The following is a 21255-nucleotide window of genomic DNA, read 5'->3' as shown; positions in this document are numbered from 1 at the left end:
TAAAAACTCAAAGATCATCAAAGGTATGCAAAATAACATATTTCTCTACATGGTTCAGGATGTCTCCTCAAAGCAACCACTTTCATCTGTTTTACCGTTTCTTCTATAATTTACCCCTTTATTTCTGAAATAGCTTATGGGCTATTTCCTGACTTTCAATGTTAGACATTATCTGTTGAATTCCTGATAATGGTGGAAGAGTATTTAGTTCTTTATCTTTTTTAAATTCTCACTTCCAGCCCTAGTCTGCAACATAGTAATTATTATTATAATTTTGGGATAACTCAATATTCCGTGTTAATTTATTATATCTAAACCTTGTTTGCTGCTGAGCCAGGTGGATTACTTTTCCCTTCTTAAATACTTTTTCCTAAAATTTAAAACTGCCTTGTTTTTTATTTGCTTAGTTTTTATATATACCTTAGTTTTTATATGCATTACTTATCTATTTCTACATAATAAATTACCCTAAAAATTAGCAGCTTTTAAAACAACAAACATTATCTCACCTAGTTTCTGAGGGTCAGGAATCTGAGAGCAGCTTAGATGAGTGGTTCTGGCTCAGGGTCTTTCATGAAGTTGTAGTCAAGATGTCAGCTGGGATTCAAGTCATCTCACAGCTCAGCTAAACTGGAGAATCAGTTTCCAAGTTCACTGACATGGTTGCTGGCAAGAGTGCTCAGTTCTTCACCATGTAGGCCTCTCCATAGGGCTGCTTACAACATGGCAGCTCGCTTCCCCCAGAGTGAGAGATCCCAAAGAGTGAGGACACCCAAGACAGAAGCTGCAGTTTTTTATAACCTAATCTTGGAAGTGACATGCCATCACTTCTGCCGTACACTATTGGTCACAAAGACCGGTAGTATGGTACAGTGTATGAGGGACTACACATGAGTGTGAATACCAGGTGGTGGGGATCATTTGGGACCGTTCCTGAAGCTGGCTCCTCAGATACCTATTGCTAATTCTTTCCACAATCCCCAACAGACGTTCAATATAATTTTTCATGTAGTCACTTGTATCAAATCATCTGAAAGTTCCTCTGTCCAGCCAGAGTCCTCTCATCTTTTAACCCTCTGTGCTTGTCTGTACTGTTGTTCTCGGGGGCGGTACATAGCTACCATCCTTTCCCAACATCTTGGGAATTTCCTTAGCCTCTTTCTTGGGTTAGAGCTTCAGTTTCTTGGATTTTGTGTCTTCCTTTTTTTTGGTTTACTCACTTATCTTGGTGGAGCACATTCTTTTGTAGTTTCCTGGGAAAGTATACACGGGAAATAAAATTTTTGAGACCCTGCATGTCTAAAAATGCCTTTATTTTATGCTCATTCTGGATGGAAAGTTTATTTGGGTATAGAAGTCTAGGTTGGAATGAGTCACTTAACTTCTCTCTGATCTTAGTTTCTGTATCTCTGGATTATTTCCTTTGAGAGTGACAGAAAACTCAATTCAAACTGATTTAGGTGCTTTCTTGATAGTTGATGTCCCCTTCACTTTGCCTGTATTCCTCTTGTGATGTGTATCATGAGATATCATATGGATAATTCATTTCATATGGTTAGGCAACAGTCTCTAGTATACTGTCACAATATTACATCTGTTCTGCCCTGTTTAATTTTCATCCAAATTCATTCCTTCATGCATTTGTAAGTTTCCATATAAATACACAAAGAGTGCTGCATTTTCTCTCCCCTTCTGTCTCTTTTTATTCCTTTACATCAGTACATTGCACTCATAAGTCTCATGCCACAAGTTTTGGTAATATATATGAGGTCATTTTGCTTCCCTGTGATAATACTGCACTAATTATTACCTGCACTGTTTTGCATTTGTGGCTCTAAATATTCTTCCCAGGCCTTGTCTCAGCTGTTTTTTCCTGTGAATTACTTGGACCTTCTTCCATTACTATCTTTTAAAATTTTTCTTAATGTCATACCTAATGACATCTCAGTTTTTCTCAATGAATGAATCTCAATGAGAGTTTTTCTCTCATTCTCTCCACTCTCATTTAGATTGCCTAGTCTCTAGGCATGGTGGTCTTCTGATCTTCTTGACATATGTTTCCTCTCTTAACAAGGGATAATCATTCCAGTATTCTTAGGATATGGACCAGAAAACTTTGTCATAGATTAGCCTTTCACTTCTCAGAGCTTACTTTCTCACCCCAAACTTCAACCTCTATGTAGAAGAAAAGTGTGAAGGAGCTGTCTTGACTTCTGAATTTATCCTTTTCCAGTTTTCCATAGTGTAAGATCTTGTTGTCAGAAGATGCTTTCCAGGGTTCCTTAAGGGATAGCAAATACGAGGCATACATCTTTCACGCACATCTCATTGATCATGGGACCCTTTTCTGCTGAGCCTGAAGATGACATCTCATCCATAGCATTCCAGGAAGGTGTTGGCACTTGAGATAAAATCTATTTGTCATCTCTGACTCTAGTAATGTCATTTATCTTCACACAAATTAGGAGTCAGCCAAAATCCATGGGTTGACATATGCACAGGTATAGCATACCCTTCAAATCAACAGAGAGCTAATTTCACATAGAATACCACATTATATCATTTGAGGACTTTAAGTATTGTGCACTATAAGGAGGAAGTTAATTAAGAAATAATTTTGAGGGGCCGTCCCCGTGGTGTAGTGGTTAAGTTCAGAGCGCTCTGCATCAGCAGCCCAGGTTCATGGGTTCAGATCCCAGGCGCGGACCTACACCACTCATCAGCCATACTGTGGCAGTGACCCACCTATAAAATAGAGGAAGATTGGCACAGATGTTAGCTCAGGACTAATCTTCCTCAGGCGGAAAAAAAAAAAAAAGAAAGAATTTCGATTACCATATAAACATTCTGACTGAGACGTGTGACTGAAAAATATCCAGATGAAAAAATGTTACATATGAAATAAAAAATTTCTTTTGTTTTTATCATCTAAAGTTAGAATAATTACATTTAAAAAATAATATTTAGACATTTTACTCAAATTCATGGTCATGGAGCCAATGAATTTGAAGTTGGCAAACTAATTTTGTGCTTAGTTAATACCATATTTAGTGTGGATCAGAAAGTACTTATTATTGATCTAGGAAAAATTATACTAGTAAACAAAATTTTAAAAAATATTTTAACTGTCATTTTTTATTTCATAATTTGAAAATATTCAGGTCTTCTACTTCAATATAAAAGCCAGGATTCCTTTAAATATCTAAGTTAGCATCTAAGTCAATAAGTCAATATCTTAATAATATTCATATTTTGGATTCAGTTACTTCATTTTTAGGAATATCATTTCAGGAATAATTGAATTATGCCAATGATGTTTGTCAAAGGGTTATTTATTAGTGGGAAAAATGTGGCAGCATATCCATTGGACCACTGATTTGGTAGGAAGAGACCCCTCCCCACTCACTTTTAAGTTTCTGTTTTATTTAGCCAAGGATACAAAAAGGTTTTGAAAGTGGCCATACAGAGCAAGAACAGATGTATCAGATCTTCATGCAGCTTTGCTTGGCTCACAATGTGCCTGCCAGGGAGGCAGAACTGCTGGTGACTCTGAAAAAGGTCAGGGTTTGCAGATCCCAAGATGCTGAAATTCATGTAGCAGTGTAGCTCATTTCTAGTTGGGGTTCGTATTACTATTCTGTTTCTGTGCTTCATGCTTCCAGGTAAGGGCATGTTGACAAATAGGAAGCTTTCAGGAACTAACCTCTGCATCAGGGGGGCTACTGGCAGTGTCAGTGTCCAGGTAGCCTGGGCACCCCTCTGTCTCCGGCTGTGTCCCAGAAGACCCTCCCACACACCCCGAGACACATCATCAGGAGATATTATATACAACATTAACATGATATTTATTGGGGGAAATATTATACAACCGTAAGAGTTGTGATGAAAGAAAAGAACATGTTAATTGAAGAAAGCAGGACAGAAATTTTATATACAATATGATGTCAACTATATGAAAATGCAAAGATAAAAAATAGAAATATGTATAATTTTAATCACTGTTTTTATTTTTAATTTATGTATTTTCCAAAGTTTTCTTATTGGCCCACTTAAATCTGAACTTAATTGTTTAAATAAAATTATCATAGGAATCACTTATATTTTAAAATTTTAACCCAACTACAGTATATAAACATTTCATTTCATGAGTTTACTATTGTGAGGAGAGTGATTTTTCCGTTGGATACAGTACTTGAGCAATTTCCTCCTTACTGCCATAAGGTACGTACATGGATTTAAATAACTGAATAAATAACCACTACTAGTTTTATGGTACCAGTAAATTCCTACTACAAAAAATATCCTATGAGGGGCCTCCCCTTAACGGCGCAGGCAGGGCGCGGCGACCACCTGCGCCTCGGCCGGGGGCCGGGGCCGGGGTCCGGGGCGGCTCCGCGGCCCGGGGGGAGGCCCCGCGCACGCCCGGCGTGGAGCCACCGCGCGACCGTGACGTCAGGCGCGGGCCAGTGCGCGATTGGCCGGCGGGCATGTGGCGCGCTCTAGCGCGGGCGCCGCGGTTGGGCCTGGGGGCGGGGCTTGCGGGATTCTCACGGCGGAGGGGGAGCGCTGGGAACCGCCAGCCCGAGTATTCTAGGACAGGACAGCTCGGAAATAATGTAACGATGCTTGAAAGAAATACCAACAATCTCGATAAGCAACAGGTTCCACGCCTGGCAGAGATATGTGTTCTTACTCATGAAAATGATAAATTGGTGCTGAGACCAAAAAAATTGTCACCTGAGTGAAAACATTGAGAAGGGATTATTGCATCGAGTGTCTTCTTACTCAACACTGAAAATAAGCTCCTGCTACTACAGAGATCAGATGATAAAAGTACCTTTCCAGATTGTTTTACCAATACTTGTCGTCGTCTGTTAAGTAATCCAGGAGAGCTTGGAGAAAATGATGCAATTGGAGTTAGATGAGCAGCACCGAGGCGTTTAAAGGCTGAATTAGGAATTCTCATGGAAGGGGTCCCTCCAGAAGAACTTAAGTATCTAACATGAATTCACTGCAGGGCTGTCAGATGGTATCTGAGGAGAACATGAAATTGATTGCATTTTGTTTGTGAGAAAGAACATAATTTTGAATCCGGATCCCAATGAGATTAAAAGCTGTTATGTGTCAAAGGAAGAACTAGAACTTCTGAAAAAGGCGGCCAGCGGTTATTAAGATAACTCCATGGTTTCAAATTATTGCAGAGACTTCTCTTTATGCTGGGATAACTTAAATCGTTTGAATCAGTTTGTTGAGAAATACATAGAAAGTGAATGTGGAGAGGAATGATTAGTAAAGTACTGAAAAATTTCTCTACTTAGAAACGTGAAATGATTTTTTTTAATTTTATTTATTTATTTCTTCCCCCAAAGCCCCAGTAGATAGTTGTATGTCATAGTTGCACATCCTTCTAGTTGCTGTATGTGGGACTCGGCCTCAGCATGGCCAGAGAAGCGGTGTGTCAGTGCGCGCCGGGAGCTGAACCGGGCCATCAGCAGCGGAGCGCGCGCACTTGACTGCTAAGCCATAGGGCTGGGCCCTTTTTTTTTTTTTTTGGGAGGAGATCAGCCCTGTGCTAACATCTGCCAATCCTCCTCTTTTTTTTGCTGAGGAAGACTGGCCCTGGGCTAACATCCATGCCCATCTTCCTCCACTCTATATGGGACGCCGCCACAGCATGGCTTGCCAAGCAGTGCGTCGGTGCGCACCCGGGATGCGAACCGGCGAACCCTGGCCACCGCCGGGGAGCACGAGCACTTAACCACTTGCGCCGCCGGCCGGCCCCTGAAATGATTTTTTAAAGTTTGGTTCCCCATTAGAACTCTCATTTGAATCATTGATACTTTACAATCAGCATTTGTGTGGAAAATACAACCAACTTCTTAATTTTGTATCGCAGACCCCATAAATGTGCACTGCTATTTGTAAAAGACATTTATGAGAGATTATTGTAAAAAAGAGAGAGAGCAAATAAACTTAATTTAACCTGTCTAAAAATGTATATGTATTCTGTGTAAAGAAGCTACTTCTGTATTCTTAAGATGGGTTATACTAGTACTGATTACTGACTCCACCATACAAATGCTCACGCACAAAATACCCCTACTAGCATCCTCTACTAGTCAGTCTCTGTAACAGTTGTTCTTGACTTTGTTGTTGTGACAGCCTGTTCATGTTTTGTTTTTTTTTTTTGAAACCACCTGTTTTTCTTGATAGTGGAATGTGGCATATACAAACTGTTATTTGTTTATTTTCATTTATGTAAATTAAAACTAATTTTGCTTTTGAAGATTTGAGAACTCCCTTGAGATATGTAGAACTTTTGAGGATATTATTCTTTAAAACATATCTGATTCTGTGCTTTATGCAGAGCGTTATTTTGAAGACTACAGAGAAGTAATCAATTAATGCTTCTATTTTTCAGCTGATAGTCATCACCCTTTACCAAAGAAACTAACTGCCTTGCTGTCTTCTCTCTCTCTTTTTTTTTTTTGGCTGAGGAAGATTAGCCCTGAGCTAACATCTGTGGCCAATCTTTCTCTTTTTTTGCTTGAGGAAGATTAAGGAAGATTACCTCTGAGCTAACATCTGTGCCAATCTTCCTTTACTTTATATTTGGGTCAGTGCCACAGCATGGCTGATGAGTGGTGTAGGTCCACGCCGGGGATCCGAACCTGTGAACCCAGGTCGCCGAAGTGGAGCGCTCTGAACTTAATCACTACGCCCTGGGGCTGGCCCCTTGTCTCTCTCTTTCCCAACTTTCTATTCATCCATTCAGTAGACATTTATGGAACAGCTTTTATGTGCCAGGTATCCTGCTAGACGCTGAGGAAACTGTAATGAAAGACACATACTGTACTATGAAGGAACTTAGGTGCTAGTACTTGTACAACAACAGTAACAATACCATGAGAAAAATGCTATGATGGAAAACAGGAAGGGCACTTAACTCAGCCCAAGAGGCTGGGAGACTAGGAAAGCCTCCTTAAGAGAGGGTGATGTCTAAAGCCTGAAGAGCAAGAAATAATATGGAAAGAGAAGTAATCAACAGATGGGCGAGAGAACACATTAGACAAATGTAACAGGATTGCAGGCGTTGTTGACGGCTGTTTTGATGACAGGGATTAAGAATTTAGGTGACACCGGTCTGCACAGTGTATATAATTTTTCTCCCTCATCACTCACTTGCATGGGTGCCAGCATGGAGGAAGCAGGGAGGTGATTGAGTTTACCTGGGGTTGGTTTTTGCTAGGTGGGTGCAATACAAAGTGAGAAAACCTAGGAAGGGGATGATATTTTTAAGAGATGATTGTAATGATAAACTATGGACTCTAAGATGTAAAAGGAGAGATGTGGAGGTAGGAGGGGGCTGATGGAGAAGGAGAAACTGTTGGGGGTCAGTGGACTTTTGAGGCCTCTCACTAAGGCCAAAAAGTTATTACTGTGGGGATTCCTGAAGAAGTGGTTGGAGAATGTGTTTACGTGTGTGATTTTAGAAGTAATTTTGCAATTTCCAGTGGTGAAATGATTCAAGATGTAACCTTGGAAGTGACATGTGGTAGAAGTAGAGTGAAGGAAAAGGTCTCGGTGAGGAGGCAAAAGCACTGAGAGGTCAGGGTGTTAGGTGGGTTGCCCATGCCCACAGGCATGTGATGTTAACAAGACTAATGACAGTACCTGAGGGAAAGGGAGACTGTGAGCCAGAAAGGATGACAACCATGATGGCAGTAGCCTGGTACACACCTTTAAGGTTTTTGCAAGAAGAGGGAAGTAGAGTAATGGTTTAAGGGTGGCACTGGGGAGCAACGAGGGTCCTGAAGTAAATGGAGTGGTGAGGATAAATAGCCATCTTTATCTTCAACAAGACTGCAGAGTAAGTGGTCCAGAGATAGCCATATTTTAGTTAAGGCCAACAGGTGAAGAGAACGTTCTGAAGAAGAGGTTGAGGATAGTGGGGAGTTGGCCAACCATGGAGCTGGAGCTGTAGAGTGGAATGATTCTAGAGGAAAGGAGATTATTTTACCAGATGAAGAGGGATATGTAGAGGATTATAGAATTAGAGTTCCAGGGATAATGGATCAGAGGAAAAGACTGGACTTCTGATGTGACTGAGGTAATGAGAGGGAAGATAGGATTCATTTTGATAGTCTCTAAATGAACTTGTACTAGGTCAGTGTTTCTTGAACTAGGAAACCCAGGAGTCTGTGGATGCATTCTCAGAGGGCAAAAATTTACTAGTGAATTTTAAAAATTTAGATCGTTATTTTAATGATAATCTAAAAGTTGATTTCAATGCCCAGAGTTGAGTTTATATTTATTTGAGATTGCCACCAAGTAGTACTATACATTTATATGAAATTATAATAAAAATAATTTAAATCAACACTATGGGACCATGAGAATTTGAGAAAATTGGCTAGATACTATCTTGATTCCTTAAGATTCCTTTCCATTCTAAAATACAGTACTTCTGATTCTATACTTTCTTGTACATAGAATACATTAATTTTTAGGCACTGTAGTTCTCGTTTATTTAAAACTTCTAAAATATAATACATGCAATACATGTTCAGTGTAGGAAAATTAGAACATCCTGATTTTCTTAAAAAAATTAAGTACATGCAAATCCATCACCTGGAAACATTCACTGTAAGCATAGTGATGTCCTTCTGGATCTATTTATTTGTGTGTATGTTTCTCTCTGTCTATATCTATTTGTGAGTATGTATATGTATGTGTGTTTGTGTATCTCAAAGAAGCTGGAAAAGGTGTTTTAAAATTGAAAACAGGGTTATACTAATCTATTATAAATGTCTTACCATGTTAGTAAGTTTATTCCTACATCATCAGTCCTAATAGCTGCATGTTATTCCATTATATGGATTGTCATAATTAATTTAGCCAATCCCATATTTTGGGACATTTAGATTATTTCTAGTTTTTCACTTTGATGTAACACCTGCTAATAAACATCCTTCAATAATATACACTTTTGGTCTGTTCCAATTATTATTTATATTTCTCATTACAAAAAAAGTCATTCAATTTAATCATATCCCAGATATAATCTGGAGTAATTTATTTATGATCATATTTTTTGGTAAAAAAGTACAGATTTTTTAGTAAAAAAACATATAGTAAAGTGTTCTGTGTTTTTGGCAGTTCAGGGTTTTTCAAACTATTTTCCTTGGAGCCTAAAGGTTTCCTCCATTAGAGCCTCCCCTGCTGCTCCTCTTTTATCTGTTTTCTTGTAAGAGATCATTTGTTTAAAAGAAAAAATAAAGAGTTTTACTATTAAAAAAAAAAAACAAAAACCAATGATTAAACCATTGAGCCAGTTCCTAGCTAAGACATGAAGTTAAGTTTCATGATTAGTGGCAGAGATGGCCAGAACCTATATTTCCTGACTCCTAAAAAGAAACTTAGAATGTACATCCTTTGGGAATAAAACAAACAAAAAATATTCTAACCCAGTATATGGATTGCTTACTTACAACATATTTGTAACATGTCCTTTATTTGTATGTTATCGTTTTTCTTTATTTCCACGTCAACAATTGGAACTAAAACATTTTAGAAGACGCTAATCATCAGCTTAACGAGTAATTAGCATTGATGAATAGGGAGAAAATTTAAGACAGCTGCCAAGTTGACCACTAAAATGAGGTATGATTTGCTAGTATTTGTCATCTGCAGGACTTTATAATTATAATAATAGCAGTGTAGTTACACTGTGATGGAAAGTTGACAGTTAACTTTTTCCACTTATCAAACTTAAGAACAATTCTGAAAGTTTCTGATTTCTAGTTTCCAGGTAATTTATCATTCAAGTGATTAAAAAGCTATTTTTGGCCACAACTATGAACAATAATAAAATTTTACATATGGATGACATTAACACAATACTCTTTCTTTTTTAATTTCTAGGGAAAGACTACTATTATTCTAAGGTGTCTTGACAGGTAAGTGTTATGTTAACTTTTAGACGATGTTTTTTGCTTATTCTGGTTGTATAGGGCAAATTAGATTCTAAAAGACATATGGAAGGGCCGGCCCCGTAGCTTAGCGGTTAAGTGCGCGCGCTCCGCTGCTGGTGGCCCCGGTTCGATCCCGGGCACACGCCGAGGCACCACTTCTCCGGCCATGCTGAGGCCGCGTCCCACATACAGCAACTAGAAGGATGTGCAGCTATGACAAACAACTATCTACTGGGGCTTTGGGGGAAAAAATAAATAAATAAAATTGTTAAAAAAAAAAAAGACATATGGAAGAAGAACAATTTTGAAGCCAAACAAAATAATTTAATGCTTAGTGAATCCATAGTATGGCCTTTAAGATCTCCTTTAAAGATAAACAGCAAGCAAAAAAAAATTATACAGGATTAATACTAGATTCCCTATTTGGGGGAGAAATTAACATAACTATGATAGTACTTACCTTATGATAGTACTTACCTTCTTTTTGGCTATGCTACTCTGATATTTAAATTATTTTCATTTTACTTAGTCCACAATTATTTGAACATTAATTATAATCTTTAAATCGCTCATGGATACATTTTTGAAGCACAGTGTTGGTCCTCAAACTGTATATTTTACCATTTGTGTTTTATATTTCCTAACCTTCTATATAGCCATTAGATTAAGATTTAGGATTATGAGTGGTAGATGTTGCAGAAAGTTGATAAGGAAAGTCTTCAACCAATTTTGGAACATATTTCTCTGTTCCTTTCATTCCAATGCCTATTTCTTATAACTTCTCCAGAAACATCAAAAGAGATGGAATTGTGTCTCAGGGTCACATTAAAGAAACATCATTCATTTGAAAAAATATTATTAAAGAATACAAATAATGGAATCCTAGCTTTGTGTAATTCCTTTCACTAACAAAATTGTTTCTTAGAAGAACATCCACAGTGACACCTGCATCATCTTTCCATCCCCAGCAATCCTGGCTCTCTTGAGCCTATATGTGTTTTGTACTGCAAACAAGTCATCTACCACAACATCAGCTTAGCATGAAATACTACACTGAACTCAAAATTATTAATTTCAGTTCCTTGATAGTCTACTTAGAAAAAAGACAATTCTGCAAATTGTAGGTTAAATATCAGAGCTTATAAATTTTGTCTTAAAAGCAGCATTTTGTTTCATAAAAGAAAATTTCTCTTTCAGGAAATATAACCAAATATTATTCTATGTATCTATCAAAAAAGATATATGTAGGGATGATATACAGAGTAGTTAATAAACATAAACTATAAAGCCCAAATTAAAAAATTGTTTCTTACCATTAGTGTTCAGCTACACCATGGATGAACCTTGAGGACATTACGCTAAATGAAATAAGCCAGTCACAAAAAGATAAATACTGTATGATTCTACTTACATGAGGTATTTAGAGCAGTCAGATTCATTAAAAAAGAAAGTAGAATGGTGTTTTCCAGGGCTGAGGGGAGAGGAAAATAGGGAGTTGTTTAATGGGTATGGAGTTTCAGTTTTGCAAGATGAAAAAGTTGTGGAGTTTGGTTGCACAACAGTGTGAATATACTTGACACTACTGAGCTGTACACTTAAAAATGGTTAAGATGGTAAATTCATGTTACATGGTTTTTACTATAATAAAAAATTAAAATAAAAAAATAGATAGATGATATATATACCATAAATTTGCTTACCAAGCAATATAAGCTGCAGTGTAAATAATTCATCAAATCATTTGTTGATTTTTAGGACTTGATGTAATTTGTTTGTTTGCAGCTCTCACTGGCTAAATGATGCCCATGTTTGAGCCATGATTTAAGATACAGAACTGCATTAAAGTCTTCCAGTAATGTCTCCATTAAATTGATAGTCATTGGGTTCCCAGCTCCCCACATCAAGGCCCATCATAAACCTGAGATCAGTGCTTCCCACATGGCCTATATGCAGAGAGCTTGTGCCCTAACACGGCCATCAACACTGCCGTCCCCACGCCTTCTCCACTGGCCCATCAGTGCCGCTAGGGGCTACCACATCATGCAGGTGCCATTATTCACCTCTGCAGCTGCCACTAAAATCCACTAAGATGGTTTTTTGAAGGTCTATTTATTTTTTATATAAAATTTTTATCATTTTTACCTCAATGCTATTACACAAGGTAACTTCTCTGCTAATAAAGTTTTTAAGAGGAAGCACAAATGAATTGGGTAAGATGATAGCATAAGAAAACCCATGATGGTAACACTATCTGTCTTTATTGTACAGGGATGAGCCACCAAAACCAACCTTAGCTTTGGAATACACATACGGAAGAAGAGCAAAAGGGCATAACATAGTGAGTGTCTTTCTATGTGCTATTGCTATGCCCATAGATGGAGAAGTAATGATGCTGACTTTGTTTTACATTTTTCTTATCTACAATCAATAAACATATCCAGTTGTACACTTCATAGCTATGTATTTTTAAACTTAACATGCAACTCAGCAGATATACAGCCAACCCAAATTGTAAAAAATATTTTAACCTTTTCATTTGTTATATCTAAAATGCTGGAATAAGATTTCTTTGTAACTTTATTGCACAGTTTTTGGCATATTTATATTAATTGTATTAATGTGACTTTTTCTTCTTTCAAATGAGAATAATATCGTGAGCTACCTTCTGTCTCCCAAAAAATCTGCTACAATATGAGTTTGACCTGTGGAATATTTAGGAAAATGTGCTGCTCAAAATCCAAATTATTAGCATGTTTACAAATACATCTTGAAATAGGTAAATCTGTTTGAGACTGCAGGCCGTAATTGGTTATAATCCTATTTTCACTTGTTTTAATGTCTCTTCAGAAGAAAGAAACTATTCAGGATAGAGGGAGAGTTTATGGTGTATGTTAGAGGGGTAAAAAAAATCCTAAATAGAATTCTCTTTTGGAGTTCTCAAATGAAAAGAGGTCATTTCTTAAATAAAGTTAGGTGTATGGAAGAACAATCTAGAAAAGAAGGTCCTGTTTCTTCCATAACACAGGCAAATTTTTGTAGATGAATCTAGTCCTAATGTTTGATCATGATCATTAGACAATGTGTAAAGTTAAAACTGCCTGTTGCTGCTTCCTAGATTTACCAACGAAAGTTGGTTACTAAAACTGTGAGATTAAAAAGAAAAGAAGAAACATAACATATTGAGATGTGGGAGAACTTTATTTTTGTGACTCACATGAATTTTGACATGAGTCAACCTAGAAATGGAATTATCCTTTTCACTGGAAACTTTGAGACAACTTTCATAAACTTTACTTTTGAGAAGAGCTCTAAAAACTTCCCTTCATCAAATTGTGAATCAAGGGAGATTTTCCAATGAAAAATTATTCCCCCCTCAAACATTAATGATTCAAATATCAACAGCAAAACAATTTTAGTGATTATGAGGTGATAATTTGTCAAAAATACATCTATTCATCTAAAACTTGCTTTAATGATCATCTGTCTCTTCCAAGTTCATGGTAACAGATACATAAAAACTCATGTGATTCTTTTTCACCTGTTTTTTTCTCTAAACTTTATGCTATCAAGTTGGGCTTTTCCATATTCATTCTGGAAGATTCATGTCTTTCTCAGGTTAAGTGTTCCCTAAGAGTTCTAAATGGAAGCACTTTGTCAGCTCCTCACACAATCTTGGTGTTATGAAGGCTCCTCGGTGTCAGGGAGCCATTAGCTAGCAGTCTAAGAAAGCTGTCATGGAATAGATGGTCTTATTTCCAAGCTACTTGGCTGCCTCGCTCTTTCAGTCCCCTCATATTTAAGAGTCCTGTGAAAGGGAAGTAGTTGTTTAGTCTCTTCTTGTTCTCCTCCTACCACTTGTATTTCCAGTGCTAACCTGTCAGATTTCCCAGGGGCGTCGGGCACAGGTCGTCTGTTTATACTTTTGCTCAGGTAATCTTGATCTGCAGTGGGGACTGCCATCTCTTCGTCCCATTTCCTTATGCCTTACATGTATGTCTAATTTACTTTGTGAGCTTCTGCCTCCCTAAATCAGGATGTTTTCCTATTCAACTGTTTTATTTTTATCTAGAATTATAACTGTTTTCAAAAAGATAACACCAAGTGTGTCTATCTGGTTAATTTTATTTCAAACTTGAATGTCTGCTACATGTGATATTTACAGAATTGGGGCACTGTTTATATCTTCTATTAAGGTATTACTAGAATTAGGGCATTTATGTACACATATATATTCTTAATGTTTCATCTTTGTTCTTTGGAATAGATGTTTTGGTGCATTTTGAGAGATGAGATAGAGAAAGGGGAAAGTTTTGACTGCCAAGAAAGGGTTAATTGAAGACTACAATATTTGGTATCCATAATCATTACTGGCTGGTGCTAATGAAGTATAAGAAGTATTTAAAATTCAAAAAACCAAAAGTTTTAATATGAAATAAACCTGTTTTTTCAGCCAAAAGATATTGCTCACTTTTGGGAACTAGGTGGAGGAACCTCTTTGTTGGACTTAATCAGCATACCAATCACAAGTGACACCTTAAGGTAAGTGAGCCAGCTCTAGGAACAGTTGTTAGGAAGTACTCTGTAGTGTCCACAGGATGAATATGAGAAGGTTTTCGTGAATCAGAATTTTGGGGGCCAGTTTTATGCTGCTGAAGACTTACACTCACTCTCTCTGTGTTTAAACTGTGATGCTTTCAAAGAGGTTTTAAAAGAACCAAGGTTCTCGCCTGTGCTGAAGTGAGCCAGCTGGCATTCCAACTAATAACATATTTTGCAAGCCTGCAAAGAAACAAACAAAAATATGTCAAATAACACTTGGGCATTGAATTCACTTGGCAAAAATAAATTTGAAAAGCTTAATTCTTTCCACTACCCATCCAAGTGTGAGCTAATGAAGCCCTGAGTTTTTACTTCAGCTGGGTATTATGTCTACATTCGAATTTAATGCTAATTAATACTGTTGAAGCTTCATCCATGGGAGACTATGAGTTAGAGGAAGGAGAAATTCTCTATTTGCTGACCTTAAAGAAATAGAAACTTGGGTACCAGTCACCAGTAAGGAGATTGAAACAGTAATCAAAAACCTCCCCAAAAATAAAAGTCCAGGACCAGATGGCTTCCCTGGTGAATTCTACCAAACATTCAAAGAAGACTTAATGCCTATCCTTCTCAAACTCTTCCAAAAAATTGAGGAGAGGGGGAAGCTCCCTAACTCATTCTATGAAGCCAACATTACCCTGATACCAAAACCAGACAAGGACAACACAAAAAAAGAAAATTACCGGCCAATATCACTGATGAACATCGATGCAAAAATCCTCAACAAAATACTAGCAAATCGCATACAACAATACATTAGAAAGATTATACACCATGATCAGGTGGGATTTATTCCAGGGATGCAAGGATGGTTCAACATTCGCAAATCAATCAACGTAATACACCACATTAATAAAATGAAGAACAAAAATCACATGATCATCTCAATAGATGCAGAGAAAGCATTTGACAAGATACAGCATCCATTTATGATAAAAACTCTGAATAAAATGGGTATAGAAGGAAAGTACCTCAACATAGTAAAGGCCATATATGACAAACCCACAGCTAATATCATCCTCAATGGTGAAAAACTGAAAGCTATCCCTCTAAGAACAGGAACCAGACAAGGATGCCCACTCTCATCACTCCTATTTAACATAGTATTGAAAGTCCTAGCCAGAGCAATCAGGCAAGAAAAAGAAATAAAAGGGATCCAAATTGGAAAGGAAGAAGTGAAACTGTCACTATTTGCAGATGACTTGATTTTATATATAGAAACCCCTAAAGAATCCACCAAAAAACTTTCAGAAATAATAAGCAAATACAGTCAAGTTGCAGGATACAAAATCAACATACAAAAATCAGTTGCATTTCTATACACTAACAACAAAGTAGCAGAAAGAGAAATTAAGAATACAATCCCATTTACAATTGCAACAAAAAGAATAAAATACCTAGGAATAAACTTAACCAAAGAGGTGAAAAATCTGTACACCGAAAACTATAAAACATTGCTGAAAGAAATTGAAGACACAAAGAAATGGAAAGATATTCCGTGTTCTTGGATTGGAAGAATTAACATAGTTAAGATGTCCATACTTCCTATAGATTCAATGCAATCCCTGTCAAAGTTCCAACAACATTTTTCATAGAAATAGAACAAAGAATCCTAAAATTTATATGGAACAACAAAAGACCCCAAATAGCTAGAGGAATCCTGAGAAAAAAGAAAAAAGCTGGAGCTATCACACTTCCTGATTTCAAAATATACTACAAAGCTATGGTAACCAAAACAGCATGGTACTGGCACAAAAACAGACACAGATCAATGGAATAGAATCAAAAGCCCAGAAATAAACCCACATATCTATGGACAGCTAATCTTTGACAAAGGAGCCAAGAGCATACAATGGAGAAAGGAAAGTCTCTTCAACAATGGTGGTGGGAAAACTGGACAGCCACATGCAAAAAAATGAAAGTAGACCATTACCTTACACCATACACAAAAATTAACTCATAATGGATAAAGACTTGAATGTAAGACCTGAAAGTATGAAACTTCTAGAAGAAAACATAGGCAGTATGCTCTTCGACATTGGTCTTAGCAACATATTTTCAAGCACCATGTCTGACCGGGCAAGAGAAACAATAGAAAAAATAAACAAATGGGACTACATCAAACTAAAAAGCTTCTGCACAGCAAAGGAAACCATCAAGAAAACGAAAAGACAACCTAACAATTGGGAGAAGATATTTACAAACCATACATCTGATAAGGGGTTAATCTCCAAAATATATAAAAAACTCATGCATCTCAACAAAAAAAACCCTAACAACCCAATTAAGAAATGGGCAAAAGACCTCAACAGACATTTCTCCAAAGAAGATATACAGATGGCCAATAGGCACATGAAAAGATGTTCAGCATCATTAACTGTCAGGGAAATGCAAATCAAAACTACAATGAGATATCACCTCACTCCTGTCAGAATGGCTATAATTAACAAGACAGGAAAGAACAAGTGTTGGAGAGGATGTGGAGAGAAGGGAACTCTCATACGCTGCTGGTGGGAGTGCAAACTGGTGCAGCCACTATGGAAAACAGTATGGAGATTCCTCAAAAAATTAAGGATAGAACTACCATACGATCCAGCTATTCCACTGCTGGGTATCTATCCAAAGAACATGAAAACACCAATGTGTAAAGATACATGCACCCCTGTGTTCATTGCAGTGTAATTCACAATAGCCAAGACTTGGAAGCAACCTGAATGCCTATCAAGGGACGAATGGATAAAGAAGATGTGGTATATATACACAATGGAATACTACTCAGCCATAAGAAACGATGAAATCCAGCCATTTGTGACAACATGGATGGCCCTTGAGGGTATTATGCAAAGTGAAATAAATCAGAGGGAGAAGGTCAAATACCATATGATCTCACTCATTAAGTAGTAGATAATAACAACAACAAGCAAACACATAGAGACAGAAATTGGACTGGTGGTTACCAGAGGGAAAGGGGGTAGGGAGGAGGGCGAAAGGAATAATTAGGCACATGTGTGTGGTGATGGATTGTAATTAGTATTTGGGTGGTGAACATGAGAACATGATGTAATCCATGCAGAAATAGAAGTATAATGACGTACACCTGAAATTTAGACACTGTTATAAACCAATGTTACCACAATAAACAAACAAAAAGAAAAAAAAAAAAAAGAAATAAAAACTTGGGGAAAACCTCAAACTCTTTGTGGTGTTTTCCTGACAATGACTCCCACATGTTGGCCAAAAGAGATTTGGAAAATTGTGACATTTCTCACAATGTTCCTGGGAACCCGTCTTAGCCAAGGAAAACAAAAATTTTTAAATCTGAAATATCTTACTCTTGTCAGAGTTTAACACAAACCATTGCTGCTGCCTGGATCACATACAAAGGGCTTGACAATTACTTGTTATTGTTATATTTTGTTATATTTTGGCCATTGAGATCTTTAGAGTATGGAATTATTTCTTGTTAACAGGACAATTGTTTTTCCATAGGTAGCTGGGTACAAATGATGTTGGCTTTATTTGTCCAGTGGTATTTTTTTCTTTAAAAGAAATATAATTTACTGTCTTTTACTTATTACAAAAGTAATGTATTCTCATTTGGAAAACTTGGAAAAATACTGAAAGGTACAAAGAAAGTAAGAGCACCCATAATCACATAAAAATAACCACTGTTGGGGGCTGGCCCAGTGGCACAGCAGTTAAGTGCCCGCGCTCTGCTTTGGCAGCCCGGGGTTCGCAGGTTCAGATCCCGGGCACGCACCGGCGCTCTGCTTGTCACACCAGACTGTGGTGGCGTCCCATATAAAGTAGAGGAAGATGGGCACGGATGTTAGCCCAAGGCCAATCTTCCTCAGCAAAAAGGGGAGGATTGGCATTGGATGTTAGCTCAGGGCTGATCTTCCTCACCAAAAAATAAATAAATAAATAAATAACCACTGTTAATGTGCAGAGGTATTTCTTTCAGTGTTTGTAAATATACATTTAGATCTTGCTTTTTTCGCTTATAACCACCCTTTTCCCCTGACATTATTTTGCAGAAACATAGAATTTTACAGCTATATGGTTTTTCATTTGTCCTCCTTAAACAGACAAATAATCAAAGCTGCCTGGGAGTTAGGGGTAGGTCATGGTGGTGTGGTTGAGAAGAGATGGTGAGGGTGGGGAGGCGCTGAGGGAACCAGAGGTGCCCGTTAGTGTGGCCTGAGGCTGAAAGGAGTGAGAAACGCTGGGTTACCTGGGTTGTGAGTTGGCTCCAGTTCTGGCCCTGACTGTCACATCACCTTGTTATGTTATCTCACTACTCCACTTTTCTAGGCCCAAGAGGGTTGGTTTGGGCCTGCTGACCTTGTGGAAATTTTCGTTTCTGCAGGAAGCCAAATCTTTCCACAGCTTCTTTAATGCTTCACTTTGTGAGTTCTTGGTCTTCTTTCCCTGGAACCCCAGAACAGCTGGAGCTTGCTTTAGGAGAGAGAAGAGGTCAGGGTCATGATGAACAGAGGGGAGGGGAGCCATAGGCCTGGGTCCAAAGTTGCTGAGTGGTTAAGGAATTCATGGAAAACATTTCTCTCCTAATATAGTTGCAAATCTCAGAGTGTTTTGTGACTGGAATTAATTTGACACATAATTTCCTTGTGTTGGACAAAGCCCAGCAACTTGAGAAAATAATATTGCCAGATGCTATTAGATACTGTTTATCTTTAAAATGACTGTTCATAGAATAATTATAGATGCACTGAACATTTCCACAGACTTTAGATAATTTGTAATAGAGCATTTCCTGTGGTTCAATTCCCTGTTTTAAGAGGTTGTTGGGGTTCTTTTTTTTTTTTTGCTGAAGAAGACTCACCCTGAGCTAACATCTGTTGCCAATCTTCCTCTTTTTTGCTTGAGGAAAATTAGCCCTGAGCTAATATCTGTGCCAGTCTTCCTCTATTTTGTATGTAGGATACCGCCACAGCATGGCCGGTGAGTGGAGTAGGTCCGCGCCTGGGATCCAAACCTGCAAACCTTGGCTGCCCAAGCGGAGCACGCAGAACTTTAACCACTCAGCCACAGGGCCAGGCCCCAGGTTGTTGGGATTTTTAAAAAATTTTTTTAGCCGTCATTTGCTGTGAAAGTAAAAGTAACACAAGTATTTCTAGTGCAGTGGAAACACAAATGTTAATCTTAGAAAAAAGTTGAATAATCCATTTCTCTTTTTCTTAAAACAAAGTTATTTTTCATTTGGAAAAAATGATAAATTTTATTTTATATACATTTTACCAGAATAAAAAAAACGTTAAGCCAGTCATCTTTTTTTTTTAAACATTAACCATACTAAACCCCTCAAAATAAAATTAGTTTCCTTACTATTAAAAGTATGTATATTATATTATTATTACAGTTAAGCAAAACTGTTTATGAGCTTGTTAAAATGACATAGATATGATTGGCTAGACAATTTAATGGCACAATAATTTTATAGAAAATCTTGACAATTAATGTCTAAAAGACTACTTTCTGAATTTAGACCTATAGCATAGAATTTTGTTGCTGTTTTTCTTGAATTACACAAAATAGCTGGTTTGCTCAAACTAAGCAAAATAACTAACTGTATTATAAAATAACTAACATATTATAATTCCTTGCTATCTTTACTAGCAGAATGTTTGCCCTGTTGGTCAAGAATATATTGGCCCATGATTATGGCTCTACATGCTTATTATGACCATTTTCTGAAATACTTCTAGATTTGGGTTTGTTTTTTATTATGGTAAAATATCATAACATAAAATTTACCATTTTAGCCTTTTTTAAGTGTATAGTTTAGTGGCATTAAGTATATTCACATTGTTGTGCAACCATCACCACCATCCATCTCCAGAACTTTTTCGTCTTCCCAAACTGAAACTCTGTCCCCATTAAACGATAACTCCTGTTTCCCCCTCTCCCAACCCGTGGCAATCACCATTCCACTTTTTGTCTCTATGAATTTGGCTACTCTAGGTACTTCATATAAGTGAAATCATACAATACTTGTCCTTTTGAGTCTGGCTTATTTCACTTAGCATAATGTCTTCAAGTTTCACCCATGTTGTAGCATGTGTCAGAATTTCCTCCCTTTATAAGGTGAATGATATTTCATTGTATGTATATACCACATTTTGTTTATCCATTCTTCCACTGATGGATATTTGGGTCATTTCCACCCTCTGGCTATAGTGAATAGTGCTGCTGTGAGCATTGGTGTACAAATATCTGTCTGAGTCCTTGATTGTGGTATACCTGGAAGCGGAATTGTTGGATCATATGGTACTTCTATGTTTAATTTTTTGAGGAGCCACCATACTGTTTTCCACAGCAGCTGCTGCACCATTTTACATTCCCACCAGCAATGCACAAGGATTCCAATTTCTCTATATCCTTACCAACACTTGTTATTTGCTGGTGTCTTGTTTTGTTTTTGTTTGATCGTAGCTATCCTAATGGGTGTGAAGTGGTATCTCACTGTAGTTTTGATTTGCATTTCCATAATGATTAACTGTGTTGGGCATCTTTTCATACGTTTATTGATCACCTGTATATCTTCTTTAGAGAAACATCTATTTGAGTCCTTTGCCCATTTTAAAATTGAGTTGTTTGTTTTGTTGTTGCTGAGTTTAGATTTATATTTGATTTCCATAAACCTAAGTACCCATGCAAA

At 37.3% G+C, this 21255-nt stretch overlaps 1 protein-coding gene and 1 pseudogene across 1 annotated transcript in view; both read left to right on the top strand.

Annotated features, from left to right (window-relative positions):
• The window catches only part of DYNC2LI1 (dynein cytoplasmic 2 light intermediate chain 1), a 41615-nt gene that overhangs the window by 3718 nt on the left and 16642 nt on the right, over positions 1-21255 (top strand). The window contains exons 3-5 of the mRNA XM_058551333.1: positions 9925-9959; positions 12243-12312; positions 14425-14513. Of these exons, the coding sequence (XP_058407316.1) occupies positions 9925-9959; positions 12243-12312; positions 14425-14513 (194 nt within the window). The remainder of the gene's footprint in view (positions 1-9924; positions 9960-12242; positions 12313-14424; positions 14514-21255) is intronic.
• LOC131412250 (isopentenyl-diphosphate Delta-isomerase 1-like) lies at positions 4623-5286 on the top strand (annotated as a pseudogene).

This window comes from Diceros bicornis, chromosome 12 (genome assembly GCF_020826845.1).
Source record: "Diceros bicornis minor isolate mBicDic1 chromosome 12, mDicBic1.mat.cur, whole genome shotgun sequence".
NCBI classification, from domain to species: domain Eukaryota; kingdom Metazoa; phylum Chordata; class Mammalia; order Perissodactyla; family Rhinocerotidae; genus Diceros; species Diceros bicornis.
The sequence above is the reverse complement of the archived record's forward strand: the minus strand, read 5'-3'. Positions and strand labels throughout refer to the sequence as shown.